Here is a 26,271-nt window from a genome sequence, read left to right on the forward strand (position 1 = left end):
CATTTGCAATACACAGTGATAATGATTTGTTGAATAGAACCAGGCTAAGAGAGGCCTTGAACTGTGTGAATAGAAAAAGTCAAATTAGAAGTGATTTACACGCTATATTTCTGCAAAGGTAAAATTTCTACATATTCAATTTTTAGCGTTTATTATAGAGATATAATAACAAGCATTTTTTGGGCTGGAATTTGTTAGCGTATAGTAGATATTTGCATATATTTTTATTACTTCGTGGATAAGATTAAGCAAATTCAAATACCCAACAAAGTATAAGACAGTCTTGTATGTTTATCATTTAATCGTAAAATGGAATGTGTGTTGTGGAAAATCATTACAGCATGCTGCTAGAAAACAATTAGTGTGAGCATTCAGTATGAGGTTTTATTATTTTCCTTTACTCAGCTCTGACTAGTTACTTGGCATAATGACATTTCCCGAAAGATAGTGTCATTTGGTTCATCAGCCTATTTAAACTTGTATGAAGAAAACCTTCTATCTATAATAATAAATATAAGTAACAGATAGAAGATAGTCTACTGTCAACTTCATGCTCTTGTGGCCCCCTGAGCAGCCTTTACCTCACGAAGGTATACATGAAATTGGCACAATGTGAGCCATATCCACAATTCTGGCTACAGAGCCTAATCTGCAAACATTCTGCGTGATACTTAAACAAATGGATGCGCTGCTCATCAATTTGTTTTTAGAACATTATTATTTTACTCCAGATTATTTGATAAGCTGCTAATATTTTCAACACATGCTGGCTTTATTTTGCTTTTTTAGATCGAAACTATTATAGAAATTATTTCAATTAGACATTTGTAGAAATGAAATTTTAATGGATCTAATGCTCTGAAATATGTGGTAGAGTGTCTAGCCCATAATGAAGGCTAAATAAGTGTTTGTTCTAGTTACCATTATTATTATTCTAGGTCAGTGATTATTAGCTTTAAGATTAAAAAAATGAACAATGGATAAAATGATGTCAGTACTTAAAAATGGGCAAAAGGGATAGCATCATATGCTAGATACGGGACTAGCCAAGAAAGAGTGACAAATTAGATATTTTATATTTATATTTAATAGCAAAACATTTTGAGGTTCAGATATTTTAGTTTCAAGAGTGAGTGACTAAAGGTTACGTGTGTGTGGAGTCACTGTGATATCAGAAGGCTTCAGCTGAAATGCTCTCACATTTCAGTGCCAACATTCATTCTACTCATGGCCACGGTTGGATACACTGCTGCTACTTGGCTTAGTTTCTCTGCTCTCCCTGTCACTTCTCTGCTGAGCATCTTTGACCGCATTCACATTTTCTCTGTGCCAGTATCTGAAGCTGCTAGAATATCACTGCTGTCTCTTATTTGTTCTGCCCTTTTTTTCCTTGTTGACAATGGAGGGAAGGAGAGCTCCTGGCATTGTTCTCTTTGTTAATACAGAATCTGTAAGTAAGCGGGGGAAGAGAGAAAAGATAGGTCTAGAGATGACCAGAGCAGTAATGTTTAAAATAGAGAAGACAATATGTGTTAAAATAATATGGAAGTAACTACAAATTTCTAATCTTAATTTGTAGTGGTGGGGCACCTTTTTGGTTTCTTTATCCAGTTCTGAAACATTGATGCCACTTTTTCCTGCTTTAATGCTCCTTTCTAAAATGATGAGAAAGAATTGTGGTTCCCAAATTCATTTACAGGCATTTAAAAGCAGTAATGACAATGTCTCAACAGAAAAGAGTTTAGGCTCCTAAAAGATTTGATATTTAAAAGCAGGTAGTATTATGACCCGGGATTTTTTTTTTTAATGGAGAAATGTAAGAAGCATGTTAATTATTGGAGAAAAGTAGAAAAAAAATTGTGGGTGACTTCAGACATTTTTTTCTGGTTTCATTATATTTTCCTTTCTCTTTAGATATACTCTTGATCTGATTCTTAATGTAGGATATTGAAAACACCATGACTTAATTTATATAAATGGTATTTTAAAAACAGGTAGGTAAATTCTAATAACTAGAAATATATCAATCAAGAATTGTAGGAAAACATGGAGTAGTAATAGGCAATATTGTGAAAAGTTGAGAACAAAACATCTAGAGTTTCTGATGTCATTTCAAACAGAACCTAACATCCCATCTCTACAAATGCAAGCAAAACAAATAACTTTTTTTTTTTTTTTAAAGTATCATAGTACTTTCAGAATTAAGTCTAGGAGAAGGAAAAATATCCCAGGAAACAACAGTAAGAGAGACCTCATGCAAAATTTGAATTGGCCAGTACAAAATAATCCTATTCAGCAGGATGACTCAGTGAACAAATTGGACATGCAGTGTACAATTAACTCATCTTCTTGGGAACATCAGGATACTTTCTAACTTAAGATCACTAATTCTTTCATGATTGAGCCAAAATTCTTTTATGACAGTTATTGATTTGACATCAAAAATTCTAACTGCGTAACACAGATGTCTGGGTTCTCTATCGTGAAATTGTACAATAGGTGACATATATTTAGAGTACTTGTGGGGAAGAAAATTTTGGTTCTAATTCCAGTCATCCCTTTAATCCAACTACATGTGGCTTTATTATTCTAGGATGGGGGTTTTACCAACTGAGCATGTCAAGTTTTATAATTTTGTAACAGAGTGCCAAGCCATGTGCTTATTGTGTCTAAAAGCAAATCAAAAGCAATATGGAATTCACTTTAATCAATGCATTGTAAGTACTTGAAACATTATAAGACAAATTTGAATGTACTGCAGAACTTGTCATTGACCTGCTGATATTTTCAATATTTGACAAAAAATGCCCGAAGGAACGTGCTAAGTATCTGTTCCTCAGCATTGAGTACACACAAGCATTATATTATTTCTCTTCATTAAAAAAATGAGGTTTGTAATTATAATTTATAAGTTTCCTCACAAAATATTTATCTAACAATTTTTGTTATCTTAATGATAAGTAACATTTTAAAGTTGTCAATTTACTTCAAAGATCAGATATCTTTTATTTTACACTATATTTAAATATAATTATATTTATGTTAACATTTAATGAAATATAAATCTATTAAATATATATTTAAATATATATTGATGAGGAATTCAGAATATGAGAGGAATAATCAAAAATTGTTAATGATGACAACCTTTTATGAAAATTATGGTGGATTGCAACAGATTTAAAATTTCTATCTATATTTTTCACTTGCACATATGCTAATTAATACCCAAGTAGTCTTCTGTAATTGTCTTGTTCTCTCAAGTGATAAGGAGAATCTTCTGTTAACACTAATGGTAAGTTGGGATATACTTGTATGCAATGTTTTGTTTTGTTAACATTTCTATTAATTTAATTTCTGTATGCATGATTATCTTGAGCTCTATCTGGGGTGTGTGTGTGTGTGTGTGTGTGTGTGTGTGTGTTACCAAAAAACTATATACAAGGGGACACTTTGGTCAGCGTTGCTCAAGCACTAGTTTACCGTAATCAGAAGTGTCTGGACGCTGATGGTAACCACTTTGAGCACCTCTTGTAATTGCAGAAGTCAAACGTGACTTGTATTCAGCCTCTGTTGTCAGTATATATTGAGTATTATAATACAATTTTAATACACATTTTCTTTAAATGTATATACACGTTTTTGGCACCCACTGTGTGTGTGTGTGTGTATGTGTGTGTACAAATATATATGTATGTAATGTACAAGATCTATTGAGCAATTATTCATTATGTGGCAAGTACTACTTAAAATATGTTATAATCCTTTTATATTTTAATTTTTTTAATTAACCCTGAAGTATATTTGTCTGATGAGGAAGTAACTTTGCCATCTGCTTACAATGATAGGGTATATGAGTGAGTCAGAAGGCAAAGATTTTCCCCCACATATCTGCAACTAATTAACCACAATTGTTTAATAGTGTCCTGCTTATTGTTTATTATGTAAAAACCACGATCAATCATTTGTGTGAAGATTTATTAAAATGAAGTCACTTCCTAACCGTGGTGGACTTAGAATTTCCATATTAAGAGAATCTTAAGTCTTGGTAATCTAGGTAGGAAGATGTTAGCTAGAAAAAGTTTCTTGTAGTTATGTTTGCTTAGTAAGTAGTCTGCTACACTAACATAGACGGACCTAATGACCTGCCTCTCCTGTTATCCACACCCTTGTATATTGCCACATTAAAACAGGTTAGGTCTCTATCACACATAAAGTAGGGTGGAATAGAAGGTATAACACTTTTGAAGCCAGCTTATGAAGGACATCATGGCTTCTGCCTTGCTCTTTTCGATCACTCATTACGAAGGAAACCAAATGTCGGTATGTGAGGAGCTTAAGCAGCCTTGGGGAGATTCCAATGAGTAGAGAACTGAAGCTTCCAGCCAACAGCCCACACTAAACTGCCAGGCATACAAGGGAGCCACCTTGGAAGTGGATTTTCCTGCGAATGTCAAGCCATCAGATGACTGGAACCTCGTGAGATACCCCAAATCAGAACCCTCCCAGGCAAGCCACCCCACAAAGACCATTAATGTTTGTTATTTGAGATGAACTTTGGGATGAATTTTTGCACAGCATGTGATAACCACTGCAGATAGTATGCTTGCTTGGTTTGGCACCGGAGCAAAAGATGACTATAGTTTTTATCGGTTTTGTGTGGTGGCTTTGATCTTTTGACATGGCAACAGTTCTTACATTGTCTTAGTATATAGTTTACTTTAAAATTGTTGTGAACCTTAAACTGGCAATGTGATACAGTCAGGGGTATCCACATTCAGAACCCAGACTCTGACATTGCAGTCAGACGACTGCTGACTCTCTTGCTTCTCTCGTGGCTTGCGTAGACCTGCCTTTCACAACTTCTGGAGTCCTTCTGTGCGTTATCACAAATCATCATAGCCCCGACTCTACATCAAAATGCCTTTAGCTATGCATTCTTACAATTCCAGTTCTCTGTGCTCTTTGTTTTCTAACATGATTTCTTGATTCAGATTACTTCCCCCCAAAATCTGATTGCCCATCTCATTACTTTATACAAATTAAACCATAGATTCCTGGCCAGCATCTGAGTTGTATACACTAATATTTGCTGGGCACTATGGCCTTCAGCTAACGCTAGACACTAGTTTGGGAATGTGTTTAGTTACAGGGGAAAATTGTCTTCAATCAGTGCCAAGGGTGTGACACTTTCACTTAAAAGTAGTTTTGAATTTGGCATATGGCAGGCAATGCACTTGATATATATTATATAATTTTCCATCCTAAAAATAGTATGTTTTAAATGTCTTATTTCATTCTCCATCTGTACATTCAAAGAAATTTTAACTGCCATAACACTAACCACAATTTTTTTTAGATACATTAAATTGTACCTACAATTTTTCAACATTGCTCTTTTTCATTTGCCTTCTAAAGTTGTCAATTTGTTAAATCCAAAGGAGAAGCAGTCAATAAGACATCTAGCTAAAATGTTATCCTTACATAAATGTAGTTTAAAAAAATGTTTTGCACTGCTGAAAACCTTACACTTCCAGGCAAAGACAAGGACAAGCAAAAAACTCATTTAGTTGAAAAGCCAAGCAGTTTACACATGGATAGCCAAGGAAAATAGCTGGTCAGTAATACAGCATTCTGCTGTGTAGTTGACTGTCTGACTGCTATTGCTTATATAATACTCATCTCCCCACATGTATTTCCACATAGAGATAGTATATTTAATGTGAGATTCATCACTTTGAATATAATTTCAAGTCTATGACATATAAAATAAGACAATTAATAAAAAATACATTAATAAAATTATTCTGTCACTAGTATCCAGACACCTGTTTCATTGAACCACATTTTCACTATGGGGCATGTGCTATTTTCAGAAAGAATTCTACATTTCATTTCTCATGAATAGGTGTCAAATTATTGGGGGTCAGTAAATTTGAGGCTTATTGCCTAATTGTAAATAAAATATTTCAGGACAAAAACTTCATTTATGATATTCATTTATGATATCATGACATGATATCAAAAAATTCATTTATGATAAAGAATGCAATAGGTGTTTCACAGGATTCCAAATGTAGAGAAAAAAAATGCCATTTAGCCCAAACTCTTCTTCTACACAGGTTAACTATAGATTAAAAAAAAGCAAATTTACAGGAAAATTAGGGGCAAATTAGGTGCAGAATTCTGGTAAGAATATTACTATCAGATTTAACATATGAGTAAAGAGATTCAAAATCACTTGATATTTGGAATGTGCATTTAATGTGACACAGGCATACCATGGAAGACCGTAGGTGCTATACTAAAAACTTTGAGATTACACACACACACACACACACACACACACACCCGTTCATGCATTTTGTTTTTAAGCATTTGAGTGCCATTATCAAGCCTACATTTATTATAGATAACTGTTTATATTGTATCAAGAATAAATTAATATGACAAAACAAAGGCATTTCAATATGTAACTTGCTATTAAAATGTGAAAAATAGAAAAGCAACATTTTAATAGAAATAATGTGTTAGAGATAAAAATAGAACAGTTTCTTTAAATATTTGCAAACATTCAATATAATTTATAATCAATGATATAGCTATTTATTATACACTAATATATGATATGTTTATATACAGACATGTGATTATATTACATATACATATATATTGTAAGATATATTTCATATAGGCAAGCTTGTGCACATGTGAATATCTACACACATGCAGTAATAGTCCACCTTGAGAGTGGTAGGAAAAACGCTTTCAAAGACTGATGGTGGCGATGTAACAACCTCTTGCAAATCAACCTACTAACGTGTCAGTGGCAGTGCACATTCCTATACGTACCTCTTGTAGGAATGTATACTAATATAAATAACTACATAGAAAGATGGTCATTACAGTGAACTCATACACACACACAGACATACACACAGGGGTTGCCAAACAAAATGTACACAAGTGGACACTTTGGTCAACGTTGCTCAAGCAGTAGATTGCCATAATCAGAAGTGTTTGGACGTTGATGGTAACCACTTTGAGGACCTCTTTTAACTGCAGGTGTCAAATTGCTATCGGTATGTATTGAGTATTACAATCAGTACAGTTTTGTCCTTTCTTAAAATGTGTATACATTTTTTGGCACATTCAGTATATAGGTGTAAATATATATATATATATATATATATATATATATATATATATATATACACACACACATATATATATATACATATATACACATATGTATATATATATGTGTATATATATATATGACGTATGACTGATAAGTCAACAATATTAATGAGTACCTCTAAGGTACACTAACCTCTGCTCTAGATACTAAGTTTCGATTGATGAACAATAATATTTTTAAAAGGAAGAAATCCACATGATTAAGTAGTGCATAATGATTAAAACCAGTCATATAAAGGCTAGATTAGATATGATATGATTAATGAATAAACAGTATTTAAAATTATTTTCATATGTTTTATATTTATATATTGTATCCTAAACATCCTTATATGTTCTGATTTCTAAAAATCAGAAAAATAATGAAAAGAGAGATAAGGAAAAGAAACTTGGTTATTATACCTGCATAACTGAACTAAAAATATTTTTTAAATGTAATAAATAATCTAACTTTATACAACAAAATTGAATCTGTTCTAAATAGAAAAACACGATATGTGCAATTTATACCTTAAGTAATTTCAGAATAAATTTATCTTTATAATATTAATTCTCTTGATCTAGGAATAACACGGCATTCCATCTAGGATATTTTTAACTAATGTTACACTTGATTTGCTATATATTTTTTGATTTGCTGTATTTTAGTAAATCATTGATATATTATCTTTGGGATACTATAAATAAAATATATTCTATTTTCTAATTCCTACATAAGAATATAAATTTTGGGGTGTTTATCTTCGTCCTGTCTCCTAAGTGAACTCTCTTACTATATGTGTACTTTTTATTAAATCTTCTATAATTCATTTTGTTTTCAAATTTTGATGATTTTTTTAAAATTTACACTACTTACACAATTTTATCTGCTTTGCTTAATGAGTTGTCTAGTGCATAAAAAGTAATGTATTTTTTTCTGTTTTTTTCAATTAAAGTTTATTGGGGTGACAATTGTTAGTAAAGTTATGCAGATTTCAGTTGTACAATTCTGGATTACATCATCTATAAATCCCATTGTGTGTTCACCACCCAGAGTCAGTTCTCCTTCCATCACCATATATTTGATCCCCTTTACCTTCATCTACCACCCACCTGCCCCCCTTACCCTCCGGTAACCACTAAACTAATGTCTGTGTCTATGAGTTTTTGTTTCTCATTTGTCTTATTCTTTTTTTGTTTTTGGTTCATACACCACATATCAATGAAATGCTATGGTTCTCTGCTTTTTCTGTCTGACATATTTCACTTAGCATTGTAATCTCAAGAGCCATCCATGTTGTCACAAATGATCCTATTTCATTTTTTCTTACCACCGAATAGTATTCCATTGTGTATATATACCACAACTTCTTTATCCATTCATCTATTGAAGGACATTTTGGTTCTTTCCATGTCTTGGCCACTGTAAATAAAGCTGCAATAAACAATGGAGCACACTTGTCTTTATGGATAAATGTTTTCAGATTTTTTGGGTAGATACCCAGGAGAGGAATTGCTGGGTCATATGGTAATTCTATTCGTAATTTTTTGAGGAACCTCCACACTGCCTTCCATAGCGGCTGCGCCAGTCTGCGTTCCGACCAGCAGTGTCTGCGGGTACCTTTTTCTCCACAGTCTCTCCAACATTTGTTAATATTTGTCTTGTTGATGGTAGCCATTCTGACTGGGGTGAGGTAATATCTCATTGTGGTTTTTATGTGCATTTCTCTGATGATTAGTGATGTTGAACATTTTTTCATATGTCTATTTGCCATTTGTATATCCTCTTTGGAGAAATGTCTCTTCAGGACCTCTGCCCATTTTTCAATTGGGTTGTATGCTTTTTTTTTTTCTTTTTTTTTTTTGTCGTGATTGAGTTGCATGAGTTCCTTGTACATTTTGGATATTAGCTCCTTATCAGAGGCACTGTTTGCAAAAATCTTCTCCCGTTCAGTTGGTTACCTTTTTATTTTGTCGATGGTTTCTTTTGCTGTGCAGAAGCTTTTAAGTTTGGGATAGACCCATTGATTTATTTTAGCTTTTACTTCTCTTACCTTTGGAGTCAAATTTATAAAATGCTCTTTGAACCCAAGGTCCATAAGTTTAGTACCTATGTTTTCTTCTATGCACTTTATTGTTTCAGGACTTATGCTTAAGTCTTAGATCCATTTTGTATTAATTTTGGTACATGGTGATAGATAGCAGTCCAGTTTCATTCTTTTGCACATGGCTTTCCAATTCTCCCAGCACCATTTATTGAAGAGGCTGTCTTTTCTCCATTGTATGTTTTTAGCTTCTTTGTCAAAAATTATCTGTCCATATTTATGTGGTTTTATTTCTGGGTTCTCAATTCTATTCCATTGGTCTATGTGTCTGTTTTTCTGCCAATACCATGCTGTTTTGTGTGTATGTGTGTGTGTGATTTTTTTTTTTTTAATTATCGTGTCCTGTAGTACAAGCTAAAGTCAGGGAGTGCGATACCTTCAGTATTGTTCTTTTTTCTTAAGATAACATTGGCTATTTGGGGTCTTTCGTGGTTCCAAACAAATCTGATGATTTTTGTTCTGTTTCTTTTAATAACGCCTTTGGGATTTTGATGGGGATTACATTAAATCTGTATGTTGCTTTGGGTAATGTGGCTCTTTTAATTATGTTGATTCTTCCAATCCATGAGCAAGGAATGTCTTTCCATTTCTTTGTGTCTTCTTCAATTTCTTTTAAAAATGTCTTATAGTTTTCAGCATATAGGTCCTTCACATCCTTGGTTAAGTTTACTCCTAGGTATTTTATTCTTTTTGCTGCAATTGCAAAAGGAATTGTTTTTTGTATTTCTTTTCCTGAGATTTCATCATTAGTATATAGGAATACAATGTACTTTTGTACATTGATTTTGTAGCCGACAACTTTACTGTATTCGGTGATTGTTTCTAATAGCTTTTTGGTGGAGTCTTTTGTGTTTTCTATATATAGCATCATGTCATCTGCAAAGAGTGACAATTTAACTTCATTGCTGAAGTTTAACTTCATTTAACTTCAATTTAATCATTCCCAATTTGGATGCTTTTTATTTCTTTCTCTGGCCTTATTGTTCTGGCAAGGACTTCCAACACTATGTTGGAAAGCAGAGGTGATAGAGGAGAGCACTGTCATGTTCCTGAATGCAGAGCAAAGGGCTTCAGTTTTTCACCATTAATTATGAGATTAACTGAGGGCTTGTCATATATGGCCTTTATTATGTTAAGGTATTTTTCTTCTGTACCTGTTTTATTAAGTGTTTTAATCATACTGGATGTTGTATCTTGTCTAATGCTTTTTCTGCATCAATTGATATAGTCATATGATTTTTTCCTTTATTTTGTTTATGAGATGTATCACATTAATGTATCTGCGTATGTTGAACCATCCTTGTGCCCCTGGGATAAATCCCACTTGGTCATGATGAATGATCTTTTTAATGCATCGTTGCATTTATTTGCTGGAATTTGGTTTAGGATTTTTGCATCAGTATTTATCAGAGATATTGGTCTATAGTTTTCTTTTTTTGTGTTGTTCTTATCAGGTTTTGGTATCAGGATAATGTTGGCCTCATAAAATGAGTTAGGGAGTACTGACTCTTCTTCAATGTTTTGGAAGAGTTTGAGCAGGATTGATATTAGATCCTCTTTGAAGGTTTTTTAGAATTTACTGAAGCCATCTGGTCCTGGACTATTGCTTTTAGGAAGGTTTTGAATGACTGATTCAATTTCATTACTGGTGATCCATTTGTTTAGATTTTCCAGTTCTTCATGGTTCAGCCTAGAAGGCTTTATGTTTCTAAGAACTTGTCCATTTCTTCTGGGTTATTGAATTTCTGGCATGTAGTCCTTCATAGTATTCTTGCATGATCTTTTGTATTTCTGTGGTGTCCATGATAACTTCCCCTTTTTCATTTTGATTTTATTTGTGTCTTCTCTCTTTTTATCTTAGTGAGTCTAGCCAAGGGTTTGTCAATTTTGTTAATCTATTCAAAGAACCAACTCTTTGTCACATTGATTCTTTCTATTGTCTTTTTGTTCTCTATTTCATTTAGTTCTGCTCTGATTTTTGTTATCTCCTTTCTTCTGTTGACCTTGGGTTTCGCTTGTTCTTCTTTTTCTAGTTCTTTAAGGTGTAACATGAGGTTATTTATTTGGGATTTTTCTTGTTTCCTGAGATAGGCCTGTAATATTATAAATTTCCCTCTTAAAACTGCTTTTTCTGCATCCCAAAAATTTTGGTAGGATGTGTTTTCCTTCTCATTTATTTCTATGTATCTTTTCATCTCTCCTCTAATTACTTCTTTGACCCAGTTGGTCTTTAAAATTATGTTGTGTAATCTCCATGTATTTGTGTTTTTTCCTTCTTTCTTTTTGCAGTTGATATCCAACTTCAGAGACTTGTGCTTGGTATGAGAATATGCTTGGTATGATTTCAGTCTTACTCAGTTTGCTGAGGTTATTTTTATGTCCCCATATATGGCCTATATTTGAGACTGTTCTATGTACACTAGAAAAAATGTATAGTTTGGTGTTTTAGGATGAAGTGCTCTATAAATGTCAATTATGTCCATTTCATCTAATGTGTCATTTAGGGCTGCTATTTCGTTATATATTTTCTGTTTGGATGATTTATCCATAGTTGTCAATGATGTATTTAAGTCCCCTAGTATAATTTTGTTTTGGTCAATTTCTCCCTTTAGTTCTGTTAGTAGTTGCTTGGTATATTTCAGTGCTCCCTGATTGGGGGCATAAATATTGATGACTGTTATGTCTTCTTGTTCCCCTTTACCATTATGAAATGTCCATCTTTGTCTCTTGTTATCGTTTTCACCTTGAAATCAGTTTCATCTGATATCAGTATGACTGCAGCCTATTTTCTCTGATACTATTTGCTTGGAGTTTCAATTTCCACTTTTTCACTTTGGGTCTATGATTGCCCTTGTAGCTGTGATGTGTCTCTTGGAGACAGCATATGGTTGAGATTAATTTTTTGATACAATCTGCTACTCTGTGCTTTTTTATTGGTGAGTTCAGTCCATTTACATTTAGGGTGATAATTGATATGTGAGGATTTCTTATCATTATGTCTTTAGTTTTCTGGTAAGACTGTGTCGCCATTGTTTATTTGCCTTTTGTTGCTATCTATTATTTCTGTGTGGTGGTATTCTATGATTTTTCCCTCTGTTTCTTTTTTTATTATGTCATGTATTTTAGTTCTGGATTTCTTTTTTTGAGTGGTTACCATTTAGTTTATGTAAAAGAAAGTTTGTTGTTTAGAGTACTCCATTTTCTTAAGCTTGCTTACTTTCTCCCATCCCATATTCCTGTTCAGGCCTTTACTATCCCCATTTTTATGCTTTTGTTGCCACAAATTGTCCCTGTTGATGGTGGTCGAATAGCCTCCTTTAGTATTTCTTGTAGTGCAGGTCAGTATTAGAAAATTCCCTCAGCTTCTGTATATCTGGAAAGGTCTTTATTCCTTCTTCATATCTAAAGGAGATCTTTGCTGGATATATTATTCTTAGCTCATAATTTCTCTCTTTCAATAGTTTGAATATTTGGTTCCAATCCCTCCTGGCTTGTAGATTTCTGCTGAAAAATTTGATGATAATCTAATGGGCTTTCTTTTGTAGGTTACTGTCTTCTTTTCCCTGGCTGCCTTGAGGATTCTATCTTTGTCGTTGATTTTTGACAGCTTCAATACAATGTGCCTTGGTGAAGGCCTGTTGGGGTTGAAGTAATTAGGTGTTCTATTTGCTTCTTGGATTCAAGGATCCAGTTCTCTCCACAAGTTTGGGAAGTTCTCATTACTATTTGTTTGAATATATTCTCTGTTCCCTTCTCTCTTTCTTCTCCTTCTGGTATGCCCATTATTCTTATATTGTTCTTTTTGATGAAGTCATAAAGTTATTGTAGAGTTCTTTCATTTCTTTTAAGTCTCAAGTCTCTTTCTTCTTCCATCCGTGTCATTTCCAAGTTTCTATCTTCAATGTGACTGATTCTTTCCTCCATCTAGTCAACTCTACTACCTATGCTGGTTATTTCATTCTTAATTTATTCCATTGAGTTCTTAAGCTCCAGAAATTCTATTTGGTTCTTTTATAAAATTTCAATGTCTTTCATAAAATGCTCATGTTGTTCCTTGATTGTATTTCTGAGTTCATTAAACTGCCTTTCTGTGTTTTCTTGCATCTCATTCAGTTTTTTCAGAACTGCAATGTTGAATTCTTTGTCATTTAAGTCACATATTTCCATATCTTTAAGTTCCTTTTCTGGAGACTTTTCACTTTCTTTCTGAGGTGTCTTGTTGCCTTGGTTATTCATGGCAATTGATGATTTATTATTTCTCCTCCTAGACATCTACAGGAGTGGCTTCTGCAACAGGTTGATAGGAAGAGGTCTTTCTTTTGTATTCCAGTACATGTTTGTAGAATGTTTTCTTTTCTCTCAGACTGCAACCATTTTTTTCTCTCTCACACGGTAGTGTTATGTGTTCTCTGCTCTAGTCCAGCCTCTCACATAATGGGGGGGGGGATTCCCTGGAAGGGGGCCTTCTCCTCTATTAACAGTTCACCTGGGTCATAGGGCACTGCGTCCAAGGGGGGCGGCGGAGAGCTTTTGAAGTTCAAAGCTCTTCCTGCACCAGATTCAGAGCCCGTATTTTTCAGCAGTTCTGTTTACTTCTGCAGGGATCCGCACAGGTAGGTGGGGACAGGGGTGGAGCAGGTTTTAGACGCGGCCCAGAGCAATGGCAATGACCACCTCCACAGCCAGTCCTGCTTCCACAGCTCCCTCCACTATGCTGGAACTATTTGGGCTGCAAACTGTGTCTGCAGACCACAGTTCTCAGAACTGCAAGCAAATATTCTGTTCTTTTGATCAGACACTGCTACTGTTCTGCTCTAGCACTGGGCAGGTGGGAGCAGGGCGAGCTCTGCAAGAGTAGGGAGGGGGCGGCTAGACTCAGTGCCTAAGGCTTCTGTTCTCTGTAGCAGTGAAGGCTTAAACCACCATTTTCAGCCTTCTTCCCTCAGTCTTTGCTCTGAGGTGCCTGCTGTGAGCGTTGGGTTTAGCCATGTTATATGCTGTCCCCTCAGCCCTGTGGGCCAGAAGCGGAGCCCATAGCTGTCCGAGTTCTTCCCTCTCCCGCAGCTGCAGTAGGTAGTTCCGAGATGCAGCGAGCTTGGAGCACTGAGCCAGGTCTGTGTACTGTGCCCACGGGTCCCTGCCTCCGCACTTCTCCCTTCCCGCTTCTCCTGCTAGCACAATTTGCCCACCTCTAGGTGAATTCAGTAGTGAGCCTCTTCGTCTTACCTGTCTGCTGTACAGGGAGTCCTTTGTGGAGTTATAGTTTTTCAATTTGTTGTAATTTCTAGGGGAGATTTCCAGAGGCTTACCTCACACCACCATTTTGGTGACCAAAAGTAATTTCTAATAACAATCACAATCTACTATTTTGACCCTCAATTTATTATTCTGTCGTTTGTTACCTTTTATTAATATGAAATATGCATTTACTTTTAGCTTGCCTTTTTACTAAAGGTATTTATGTGACATGTAATAATATGTGATGCACTTTATCGAATTGCATTTGTTTATTTAAGTTATGTTAATTATTCTCACTTGGTATACAAATATATTTATTGATTACTTAACTAAATTTCAAATCATTCTTTCATTGCAAGATAATTCTTGTTGATGATCAAACTTCTAATATCTTGATGAATTATCCTTAAATTCTTTTTACAAATTTTGCATTTAGTGAAATTGTCCTATAATTCCCTTTGCATTGCTACTATTGTTATTGGCGTCACTTTTGCTGACTTTATAAAATGAAGGGGGATTTTTTCCACTTTACTCAGTATTCTAACAATGTTTAATACAACTAGACTATATGAATCTTTAAAGTTAATAAATACTCATCATAAACACCTAAGACCCTAAGAGTATTTGGGGAAGAAACTATTTTTAAAAATTTTAGTCAGTTATTATTTTTATTCATTTTTCATCATGTACAGTTTGGATATTTATATTTCCTTGAATTTTTTAAAATAAAATCCAGATTATCAAATTCATGAGCAAAATGTTATATATTAATTTAAAATCATCATAGCTACCATCATTCTTTCTTTCTTCCCTCTCTTTCCCTTCGTCCCCCTCCTACCTTCTTGTTATGTCTCAGTAATGCATCAATTAAGTCTATGCATTACATTTTGGCCATAACTCTGAGTCCACATGTTGAATTCTCATTTTCTCATTTTTGTTGTTTTATATGAGTTGTGATTTTATATATATATGTGTGTGTGTGTGTGTGTGTGTGTGTGTGTGTGTGTGTGTGTATATATATATATATAATATTTAATTTATTGGAGATATTTTGGGATTTAAATGCTTACACATTTTCATATTTGCTCTGTTGTCTGGATATGCCTAAACTATTTATGACTATTGGAATAAACATACAGAACACAGACTGTTTACTTTCTAATTTACTTTGTGACTACTCTTGAAAATACTTTCAAGACAACATAAAAATAAAACTGTATAGTACAGCACTCATTATAAAAATACTAAATCAGTCTTAATAATTATATTATTGAAAACTTTGTCTTTTGTCTCTTCATTTTTCAAATATTGGGAGTGATGAGTTAAAGAAGCAGTCTGTGATTATGGATTTATCAATTTTGTATCCTGTCCTAATAGTTTCTGCCTCATATTGCATTGCTATTTGGTTGTGCCTTGAATTTTACCTCATCTAATGTTGATATCACAAATAGTGTATTTGGGGCTATTTTCTCATAAATGATTGCCAATCTTAAAAATATGTCTGTCCTTAGTCCTTTAAAATAGCAGTGCTTCCATATACCACTGGGTTTTTTTAAGCCTTTTTCCTACATCCCTACAATTGACACTCAGTTCATGCTTATTCATCTTTTAGACTTCACCTTCAATATTATCAGTAAGAAAGTTTTCTCTCATTTCACTTAACTATATCTAATCCACCTGTTTGTCTCTTTCATAACACATTACATTTGTAATTTTGAAGTTATACTCAAAAATGTCATAATTTGAATACTTTCTTTTTTCCCTTGACTAGAATAAAAGCTCTATTAGCACAGAGCTGGGTCTATTCTAATCTGTGTATTGTAGCAATTAATACAGTGCCTGGAACATGCTAGACACTCACTTAATATTCACTAAGTGAATGGGTGAAGCTGTGAGAAAACACATGTCTATTTAACCTTTTTTTATAAGCCAGAAAAATAATAAGTTTAATCATGGCTTAACCTTTCCTGAGCCTACCAAAGAAAAATTTTATCTCCTTTGCATTGTGTACAGAAGACCTTGATTTTGTCATGCAAAAATTCTCTGGCCAAAAATTCTCTGGTCTTCTATCAGTTTTGCCCTGCAACTAGACCCAATTACTTAAATTTCTCTAAATGTGTTATGATGCAGCCCGTTGGTACACCTGAATGTCTGTACTGTCACCGCCCCCACCCCCCACACACACACCTCATATCCCTCTTTCCTTCTTAGAAGCTTGGGTGACATTATCTTTCTTGAACATCACCAATCCAATGAAGCTGCTCAACCTCTGTCTCTCAGAGATGATCATTCTGTCCTGTTCCTATGCACTGAGCCTGTTATTTGTTTCTTAGATTGTACTAATCCCATGGTTATAATCATTCGTTAGCATGGTTCTCTCCCTTCCCAGGGCTATGTCCTCTCCTTGAGAATAAGATGTATCCTTTTCCTGTTCTCTCCAAGCCCATTGTAAGCAACGAGAACACCACCGCAAAATGCCCGGAAGGGATGCACTTATCATGCATACATATTTGAATAAATATTCTTAAGGAATTAAATACACTGAGAATCACACACACACACACACACAAATATTTAACTACAAAATTGTATTTAAAAGAAATATAGCAGGTGCCAAGAACTATATAACTTGGGCCTTTAGCCTCCAAGAAGGAGTGCTAGACTCCAAACTTGGCCCTACATTCACTGTGGGTATTCAGTTAAAAAAAAATAGATTATGCTTTAATATGGTTAAAATATTCAGGGAGTAATTAGATATATATGAGATTTTTCTATTAGTTGCACTTTCTTTTCTCTTATATTATTTTACTTTGAAAACATAGAAATTGGGCAAATTTTAATTAGTAAGGGAGGCACACATTTCCTTGAGAATATTTCTATTGGTATTTTTTCTTTATTTCTATTTTAACTCTCTACTGATTTAGTTTCTGTACAATATTTAATAAACCTATTGTCCAGGAACAATTTAATATAAACCACTACTCTGTACTAAAATAAGCAAGATATATTTGGATATGTTTTATTCTGTCTGGTTTAAAAAGTGAAAGCATATACTTCTTAAAAACAGGCTACTTCTGTGTTCAAAATCCTGTGTTTATAAGAATTCTTCTTGATCAGGAATATTATATATTATGTAGGAATAATATTGTGATTAAGAAATTTTCAAAAATATAACTTTTTCAATTAGTGACTTTTAACTATAATGTCAAATAAATAAATCATTTAACTGCCAATGCTATTCTAAAGATGCATTTCAATACAATGAACTTAAATATCCCATTTTTTTCTGTGATGCATAAAATGTTCTTTGTTTATTAATAAAATTTGTTTTCCAAAGAAGAATAGCATATTTCAAGAAATGAACAGACCATTACTAATTACTCCCAGTATTTTACTGTTTTGTTAATTTAAAATAGTGTGTTGAATTTACTACTTTTACGTACATGTACTATCTCAGGAATCATGACCTCTTTAATAGTTCTTTATATAACTATGCAACTGAAGCTCTCTTTACTCATTTTCCCTTCTCTTTCTTTTTAACATGCTGCAGTAGCTAACATATTATGGAGAGAAGAAGGTACTGAATCACGTTATTTCTTATATTATGATTGCTTTGCTTAATTTTTTAGTAGATTTGTTAACTATTAGTATATTTGTTTTTATTTTGATTCAATATGTTATTTAATTATATTTCAATATTTTTGTGTAAACCTCTACTATTAAAAATATTAAGACTTCTCTCAACTTGAATTATAATAGACATATAGTCAGGAAATGAAATTATAGTGTATTGAAATGCTTTTAAGAGTATAAAATTAGGTCAAAGAAATAAAGACACCTTGTGAAACATAATGAACCTCCATTAGATTAGGAAAAGAAAAATTATAAAAGCCATTACCTTATCTAGGGAATATAATAAATTATTTAAGAAAATGGGTTATAAACTTGAAGGATCTGGATTCAAATCCACTCTCCACCACTTTTTCACCTAAAGCCTTTTTGTGTCATAATTTTCTTGTCTCAAAAATAAAGATATTTGAAAAATAAAGTAAGGATATCTGTTAACATGCAAGGGTTGTTTTCAGTTCCTTAAATATAATCCATATTCTATAAATGGTATCTACTGTCGTTTATTATTGCTATTGTTATTATTACTTTTTATTTACACTTAGTCACAAAGGGTGGGGAGTAGGTGTATGACCATGTACTCAAATAGCCCATCAATTTATGTTTTAATCAAATTATTAAGAGAAAAATGAGTATGTCATAATTACACCCAGTAAATAATGGTCCAAATTATTATCTTCACAATCTGCGTTAGACAAATTTCTTCCCCCATTTTACCTTCATATAAAAGATGGAGTCACTGCTACCTGTGAAGGCGATGTATCTTAAGCTTCAAGTAATGTGGGAATTTAGCCATCTCAATTTTGTTCTCAATGATCAAGCACACCCCCCTCCACCCACACACACCCATTTTTCCTTGGTATTTGCTGATCCTTAAGTCTTTTGTATAAATTCCTTTAAAGACTGGATTATTAAAGAGGATCTGGTATAACTTCGCACCCTCAATACATTCCACTTGGATATTTCACATCTGAATGTACAAATTCAGTCATTATTGTAATTAGCCCTAACATATCTGATAGACAGCATTTCTTTATACTATCTTCCCTCTTGAGATCAAACAAATATTTCTCTGGGCATTTTTAAAATTGATTTCATTTTATCATTAGAATGGAAGGAATGTTACTTTAGAAGTCAGATATCAGGTACCATAGATCTGGCCTTTCTGGTTAATCGCTGAGACAATTTAGATGAGTTTTTTACTTTACTGAAACAGATTTTCTAACACAATGCTTGAAATACAGTTAGAACTCTCCTTGCAAATCTGTGATATGTGAATCTTAAAGTATGTGAAACAACCTTCCTTATAGTTTGACTTTTTTAATAACCACCATGAACATCATTTGTTTATAATAATTATTAATATGTAATGATAATAATGCAATATTCTTCAGGCTACCCTCAAAAATACTAGACATCCTCAAAATATCAAAAATATCAGAAGATGTCCATATGAAATAACATCCATTAATATTCATGATTTGAAACCACTTTTATCTATCAAAAATTTATTCTGATAGTTTTGAAAAATGTATATCCACAATAATTAATCTCCATCAATCAGTGATGTTCTTACTCTTCATGACTTTGACAAAGAATATGTGCTTGATAAATACTAGCTATTTAGTATATTTTGCAGGCAATTTTAAGATATATAAAAAATGTCTCTGGATAAAATTTTAAAACATTTTTTTCATGTATAATTTTCAGAGCCCCTAGTTGTTTCTTAGAATGAACAAAATTTAAAATAATATATTTGAGAATATAATATACTTGATTTGGATTAATATGCCTCTGTAAATTATTTTTTATAACGCCACAGTTATTGGCAAGGCATTGCAATAAAAAATGATTGCATGTAATCATGGTAATGGAGGCCAAAGATAATTGACTAATTTGAGGAACCACTGAATACCAACTATGCATACAATTATTTCATAAAAATTAATTAAAATATTAGCTAACTAAAACTTTCTAAGCCAATTTGAACATTTGAAATAGGTAGAATAAAAATTTGAAGTATGCATTTCTCAAATCCATTTTTGATTGTACGCTAGCAGTGTTTTCTCTTTGTATTCTTGCCTCTTTACCATGGCTAAGAAAAATTTATCCCAGAGAAAACCAAATATAGAATGTAGGCACTTTAAGATCAATAATGGAAAGAGTTGAAAATGATTATACCTCTCATAATGGCGTTCTACTTATCTGCAAGTATTAAAATGATAAAAGTTTTGTTTCACTGAAACTATTTTTTCAAATATGAACATCTGACTCTAGCTTAGCCAAGAGTTTGTAATATATATCAACTTTACCAAATTTAATATGTATGTATTATTTTACAAATCACATCGATATTCAAACCTGGGACACAGTCTTCTCTACTTCTCTGGTTTCTCTTTTCAATTCTTTTCTAAGTCATCATTATAGTTTACAGGAATGTAGAAAAACAATAGTAAGAGAGGAAATATCTCACCCATTTATTAACAAATAATTTAAACAGCCTATTAAATGTAAGACAGTGAAATCACTTGGAAATACAAAGATAAATAAGCCTTTAATCTAATAGGTTAATGGTTAAATTATTCTTACTGACAACTGTTTCTGTTATGTGATTTTAAAATACACATTAAAATATTCACTATGATTTTTTTTTCTACAGTCTTTTTATGATCTTGTAATCAAATACAATTTAATAAAGTATTTCCAAATATTTATTTAGCGGACAATTATTTGGGGCTGTGATATGGTCCAATTTAATAAGTATTTTGGATAACATAAGCACTGAATTAAAGGAATTTAAATTATTTTATTTGCTCAAGGAATAATCTGAATATCAAATATGCTAATTTCAGTCTCCAAGGAGAGATATAGGGTGGTTCATTATGTAACATGCCATTTTCTAAATTTATTAGAATATGAAATTATTGTGACGTATGTCTATAGGCACAATATTGAATATGAGCTACTTTGGGAAATACTGGCTTCAGATGACATCTAATGATTTGAATGCAAAAAAAAATTCTATATTTATGAAAATTGTTTCTTCTGATTTGTGTAAGTATTTATGAACCTATTCACACAAAAACATGTTATAGAAACCGTTAAAATAAATCACTCTGGTAATCAGGCTAATTAACACCAGCCAACACAAGATACAAAATAGAAATTGCAGTGAAATATTACAACAAAGTTTACATTTTATATCGCAATCTGATTAGCTTTGTGATTCATAATGTCACCAAAGATTGGGTAGGGGAGGAAGAGATATCGGAAGTAGGTCAGCTCTTAATTTCCTCAGCCTGGGATTATTCACATTTTGTTGGCCAGACTTTTATACACTGTAAGGGAAGTCAGGACATACAGAAGAATCCATGCTGACTAAACGACCTCCATAAGCCTCCGGTATAATTCTTTTTAGAGAAAAAATAATGCTAATGTGCAGGACCAGATTAACACCTCCCAACAGTATTGAAACAATGTTTAAAATGAAAAAAGGAGAATTTTCAGAGAAAGGCTTCTAAATATATGAGACTTAGAAAGTTATAGCAGTGGAGGGAGGTGGAGACCCTGCCTCCTGATGGCCAGTACATGATGCCAATGACACTGTGATCAAGCTCTCAGTATTTTCACTGGCCAGTCACTACCCTCTCTGTTAGAAACTAGTGCCAACCTAAGCTTTTTAAATTACCTCATAAAAAGTTTTTCAAATAAAAAAGATGAACTACCTAGAGATGCTTATTTGCATATATATTTGTACATACATGTACATGCAATGCATACATGCATACACGTATGTGCATATATAAATTATACACATTATACCAATTATAGCAATTATATAGCAAACAGATACTGTATTATGTATAACCTTTGTTATGGTAATCATTAAATGTGAACTTAATCATGCAGATGTGCATTCAGTTTTTCAAGCATCTTTGGAAGTTCAGGGAATTGAATATGATTCAAAAACACTGGTTGAGATGACATCACTTTTATATATATATATAAAAGTATATATATAATATATATACATATATATTATATATATATATATACTAATATATATATATATATATATATTTGTCACATAGAACCCACTTCCTAGATTAATAGTGCCTAATGACGAGCATGACACAATCACTCCCAAAACACTTTCTAGCAACAATGATTTAGTAAATCTTATTTCAGTTGAACATAATATACAGATCTTATATTATAACATGCAATGGCATGATGTTGCTTTGTATGTAAAAAGGTTTTTAGCTCCAGAGGCAAAGATATAAAAAATAGGTACATTCATGAACCAGAAATCTACCCGTTCTACCATCTACTCTTGCCTAAGTCTTTCTTTAGCTAAGAAAAAAACAAAACAAAACAAAACAAAAAACACGTTTTCTTCTATCAAAAAAGAAAAGTAAGTTTAGGATCACTTGAAAGTGAAAAGAATAATATCAACAAATTAAGGACTTTAACACCAAAATGTATCATTTCAACTGTGATCGGTTACCAAATCACTGCATTGTAGAAGTATAATTTGACATTGATTATAACTTAAATGTATGCTTACCTGGCAGGGGAGATACCATGGTCACAATTATAACTTAAATGCTAAAGTAATGCCAACTTAAGTCAGAGAAAGACAAATATCACCATAAAGTCTCTGTTGTTATTGACTTGAATATTCATCTAGTCAGAATATTCACTAATCAGAAATTAACCAAATTTTATGGTTGATATAAATTACCTAAAATATTTGCTATAGATAATAAATACTATAATTGGATCATCATGATACACAATTATTCTTGAGCAGCTATCGTCAAAGGATTGAGACAGGAATGTGTATGACATCCATTTTTCTTTCTCACTCTATTTCGTGTATTTAAAGGAACATTATTGATTCAAAAATCCACTAGGAAATACTTCTTTCTTATGAGACTGCAAGTAATTCTTGCTTATGTCCTCACTCTCTACAGAAAGAAAAACAAAGCAAAAAGAAAGCTCACAAGGAACAAACAAATTATGGATCACATTCTAGAGTCACTATACTCTATCAGATTAACAATCGACCTGGAAAAGACAAAGTACATGTGTCTGAGTTCACCAAAGAATGGGGGGAAAAAACAAAAAAACAAAAAACAGCCTGCACATATTCCCAATCTTTACTGTGACTAGAGCGGTGAAGCTTTACTGAAGTTAAGGACTTCTGTAAGATACTACAAACAAAGCACTAATGAGGAAAGAATTGTAATTAAAACCTGCATGGTTATCAAACGTTTTGGGACTCAAGACTCTGTTACACTCTTCAATAGTATTGAGAACTCAAAAGCTTTTGTTTATGTGAGTTACTCACATCCACTTATATTTACCACATTAGAAATTAAAATGGAAAGCTTTAAATGTGTTTTTATTATTTTTTAAAAGTAACCACAATAATCCCTTTACATGTAGCCATAAATAACGTGTTATTTTAAAGCTACATTTTCAAAAAAACAATGAGAAGATTCATACCATTTTACATTTTGCAAACCTTTTTAATGTCTGACTGAATAGAAAACGCTGGATTCCTATATCTGCTTCTGCATTGGGTTGTGACATCACTCATGACATCGTACGTCATGTAGCTTGTCTTGTCGACAATTGGGCTGTATTTTTGTGAGAATGTCATCTGTGCGTCTGAGAGCAAAGAAACACAAATGACATGTTAGAGTTATTATGCAATAGCTTTCACTTTGCAGCTCTGTGAAGAGATCAACTTTGAGCACTGCTCTATTAGAAAATCAAATTATCTCTTAGCAGGCTCAAGGAGTCATAGAATTTGATGTCACAGAAAACTGAAATTTAGCAATATTTCTCACAGTATAGACTTGAGGAAAACAGGACAGTAATAAAATTCTGATTGTGTACCTTTCACCAACTGTTTTTTGTTCCAACTAATGTTTCAAAGAAAAGATAATGTCAGTTATAAAAATAGTAACAGTTACTGTTTCTTGAAATTTTACTATGTGTCAGTCAGTCACTGTGCTAAATGTTTTACTTTTTCCATCTCACTCCATTCTTACAATAGCTGTGTAATATAAGCATAATTATTGTCTCTGAATTTGAGATAGGGAAATTATGACGCAGACTGAATAATTTTACCCTAGTACATCAGTAAGTTCTGTAATCATGGTTTGCCTCAGAGCTGTCTGAATCCAGAGAATGGAGTTGATTTCTCTTTGTTGCAATCCCACATTCAAAAAGGAAAATATAACAAAACATGCTAGGCCATAGAAACTTAATATTTATAACAAATACATAAAATATGTTATTGCTTCTGTGCAAATAAAGCTAATAAATCCTCCCAATGAAAATCTCCATTTTTAATTACCTATGTCTCTCATCATCACATAATTTATATTGTTCTCTGCCTGGTATGTTTATAATAAATGTATATAGGTACAATATGATAGCAGCAAATTTAAAAAGAAACACATCTGCATCATATATTAAGATCATAATTTCTTCTGCTGAAACCTAAATATAACTTTTGATAAACAAAATATGTCTAGCAAAAATAATAAGTGGCAAAATAGAACTCTTGTGGGTGGGGAGGGAGGAACTCATAGATGACTTCGAAGGTATAGGCAAAGTTTTATTTCATAGCAGAGTGATTGATACATAGTTGTTTACTTTACAATTATTATTTTAAGTAATAGGTGTTATTTTCCCACTGAAAATAATAAAATGCAAAAACAAACTAAACCTTGCATCATGATATCTGTATTCCTTCAATAACTTGTATCCTGAAAAATAGTTTATACTTTCTAAAAATACTGATGTGTGATTCATATTTTTAAAAGCAAAAAAATAGTCTCTCAGACTTGAAAGAGTGATTTGGATGGATTAAGTGGATTTTAGAAGAAAATATAGCTCAGGAATTTCATCAGTGCAATAATGCAGTGTGATCCCACTGACTGGCTTGTGTACAGGATATGGTAAAGTAACAAATAAGTACGATAGGGGCAGAACATTTTTCAAGAAACTTTGCACACAGTCTGGACATAGAGTAGTGTTGGGTTTAAACATTCAGATTCCTGATTGCAGAATACAATTTTGCAGCATTTTAAGCAGCAATGGTTTGGCTTTCCAAACTTCAAGATTTCAATATCATTGCTTATCTTTTAAAGAATATGTGCTATCACTAAATCATATAAGGTATAATTAGACTGGATAAAGATGATTATGCAAACCAATACAACTGGGCAAGGGAGCTACTCAGGTGAGACTCAGAAAAGGAAGGCCTACTACATATACATGTGCATATACATGTGCAAGTACATGCATATGTATACTGTTAATTCTGGGCATGTTGGAACAAAGCAAGCAGAGGAAACAGAACAGGTGTGCAAGAATATGCAGAAGCTTCCCAGGTGCAGGCCTCAGTTAACCCCAGCTGAATTCCAGGTATCTTATTTGTAGCATTCTGAACCCTTTAGGTGTAGATTTATAAAGTGATATCAATTTCTGAGTTGCCACACACTTATCTCTAGTGTGAAAAAATGTTTAAAGTATGGTTTAAGTTATTATGCTGAGCTTTTTCTGAAACCTTAAATTAATTCAAGTTTTAAAGTACAGAAATAAACCCAAAATACTGCCAATGTAAAACAATGATATATAAGACCTCTCTGTAGGGTTATATTTATAAAAATTAGTTTATGAAAATACACTTTCTCCAAAATCTGAGGAACTTGGTCTTTTTGTTTCTAAAAGTCTTCATATAAGTTAAATTCCTACAAAGAATGACATTTCATTTTCTCCAGGAAACTCTAATAGCAATACTAGAATACACATGGTTCTTCAAAAAGTACTTTTATTCTTAACACCTAATTTAAGTGGAGAAGGCATCACACATAATTTGTGCATCAAAGAGTTCATAATTTCCATTGGTATTATTCTAAAAGTTATGAAACATTCATTAAATTACATTAATGTTATATTAAATTACATTAAAGAAATTTAGATATGGAAGAATAAAGTAGAAAGTCTGCATGTGACAAAGTTGCCTAAGCATACAATAAAAGCCACATGTGGTTAGCTTTATTAACATTTACATGACTTGACAAATTGATATCCTGTCATT

General features: G+C 32.8%; 1 protein-coding gene across 5 annotated transcripts in view; it reads left to right on the top strand.

Annotated features, from left to right (window-relative positions):
- FSTL5 (follistatin like 5) overlaps positions 1-26,271 on the top strand; it is a 1,025,577-nt gene that overhangs the window by 910,812 nt on the left and 88,494 nt on the right. For 3 of the 5 annotated variants that reach the window (XM_081077240.1, XM_081077239.1, XM_081077241.1), the window contains exon 11: positions 18,073-18,099. The exons of the other annotated variants lie outside the window; for them this stretch is intronic. In XM_081077240.1, the coding sequence (XP_080933366.1) occupies positions 18,073-18,099 (27 nt within the window). The remainder of the gene's footprint in view (positions 1-18,072; positions 18,100-26,271) is intronic. 5 annotated transcript variants of the gene reach the window in all.

Source organism: Rhinolophus hipposideros (genome assembly GCF_964194185.1).
Source record: "Rhinolophus hipposideros genome assembly, chromosome: 16".
Taxonomy (NCBI): Eukaryota; Metazoa; Chordata; class Mammalia; order Chiroptera; family Rhinolophidae; genus Rhinolophus; species Rhinolophus hipposideros.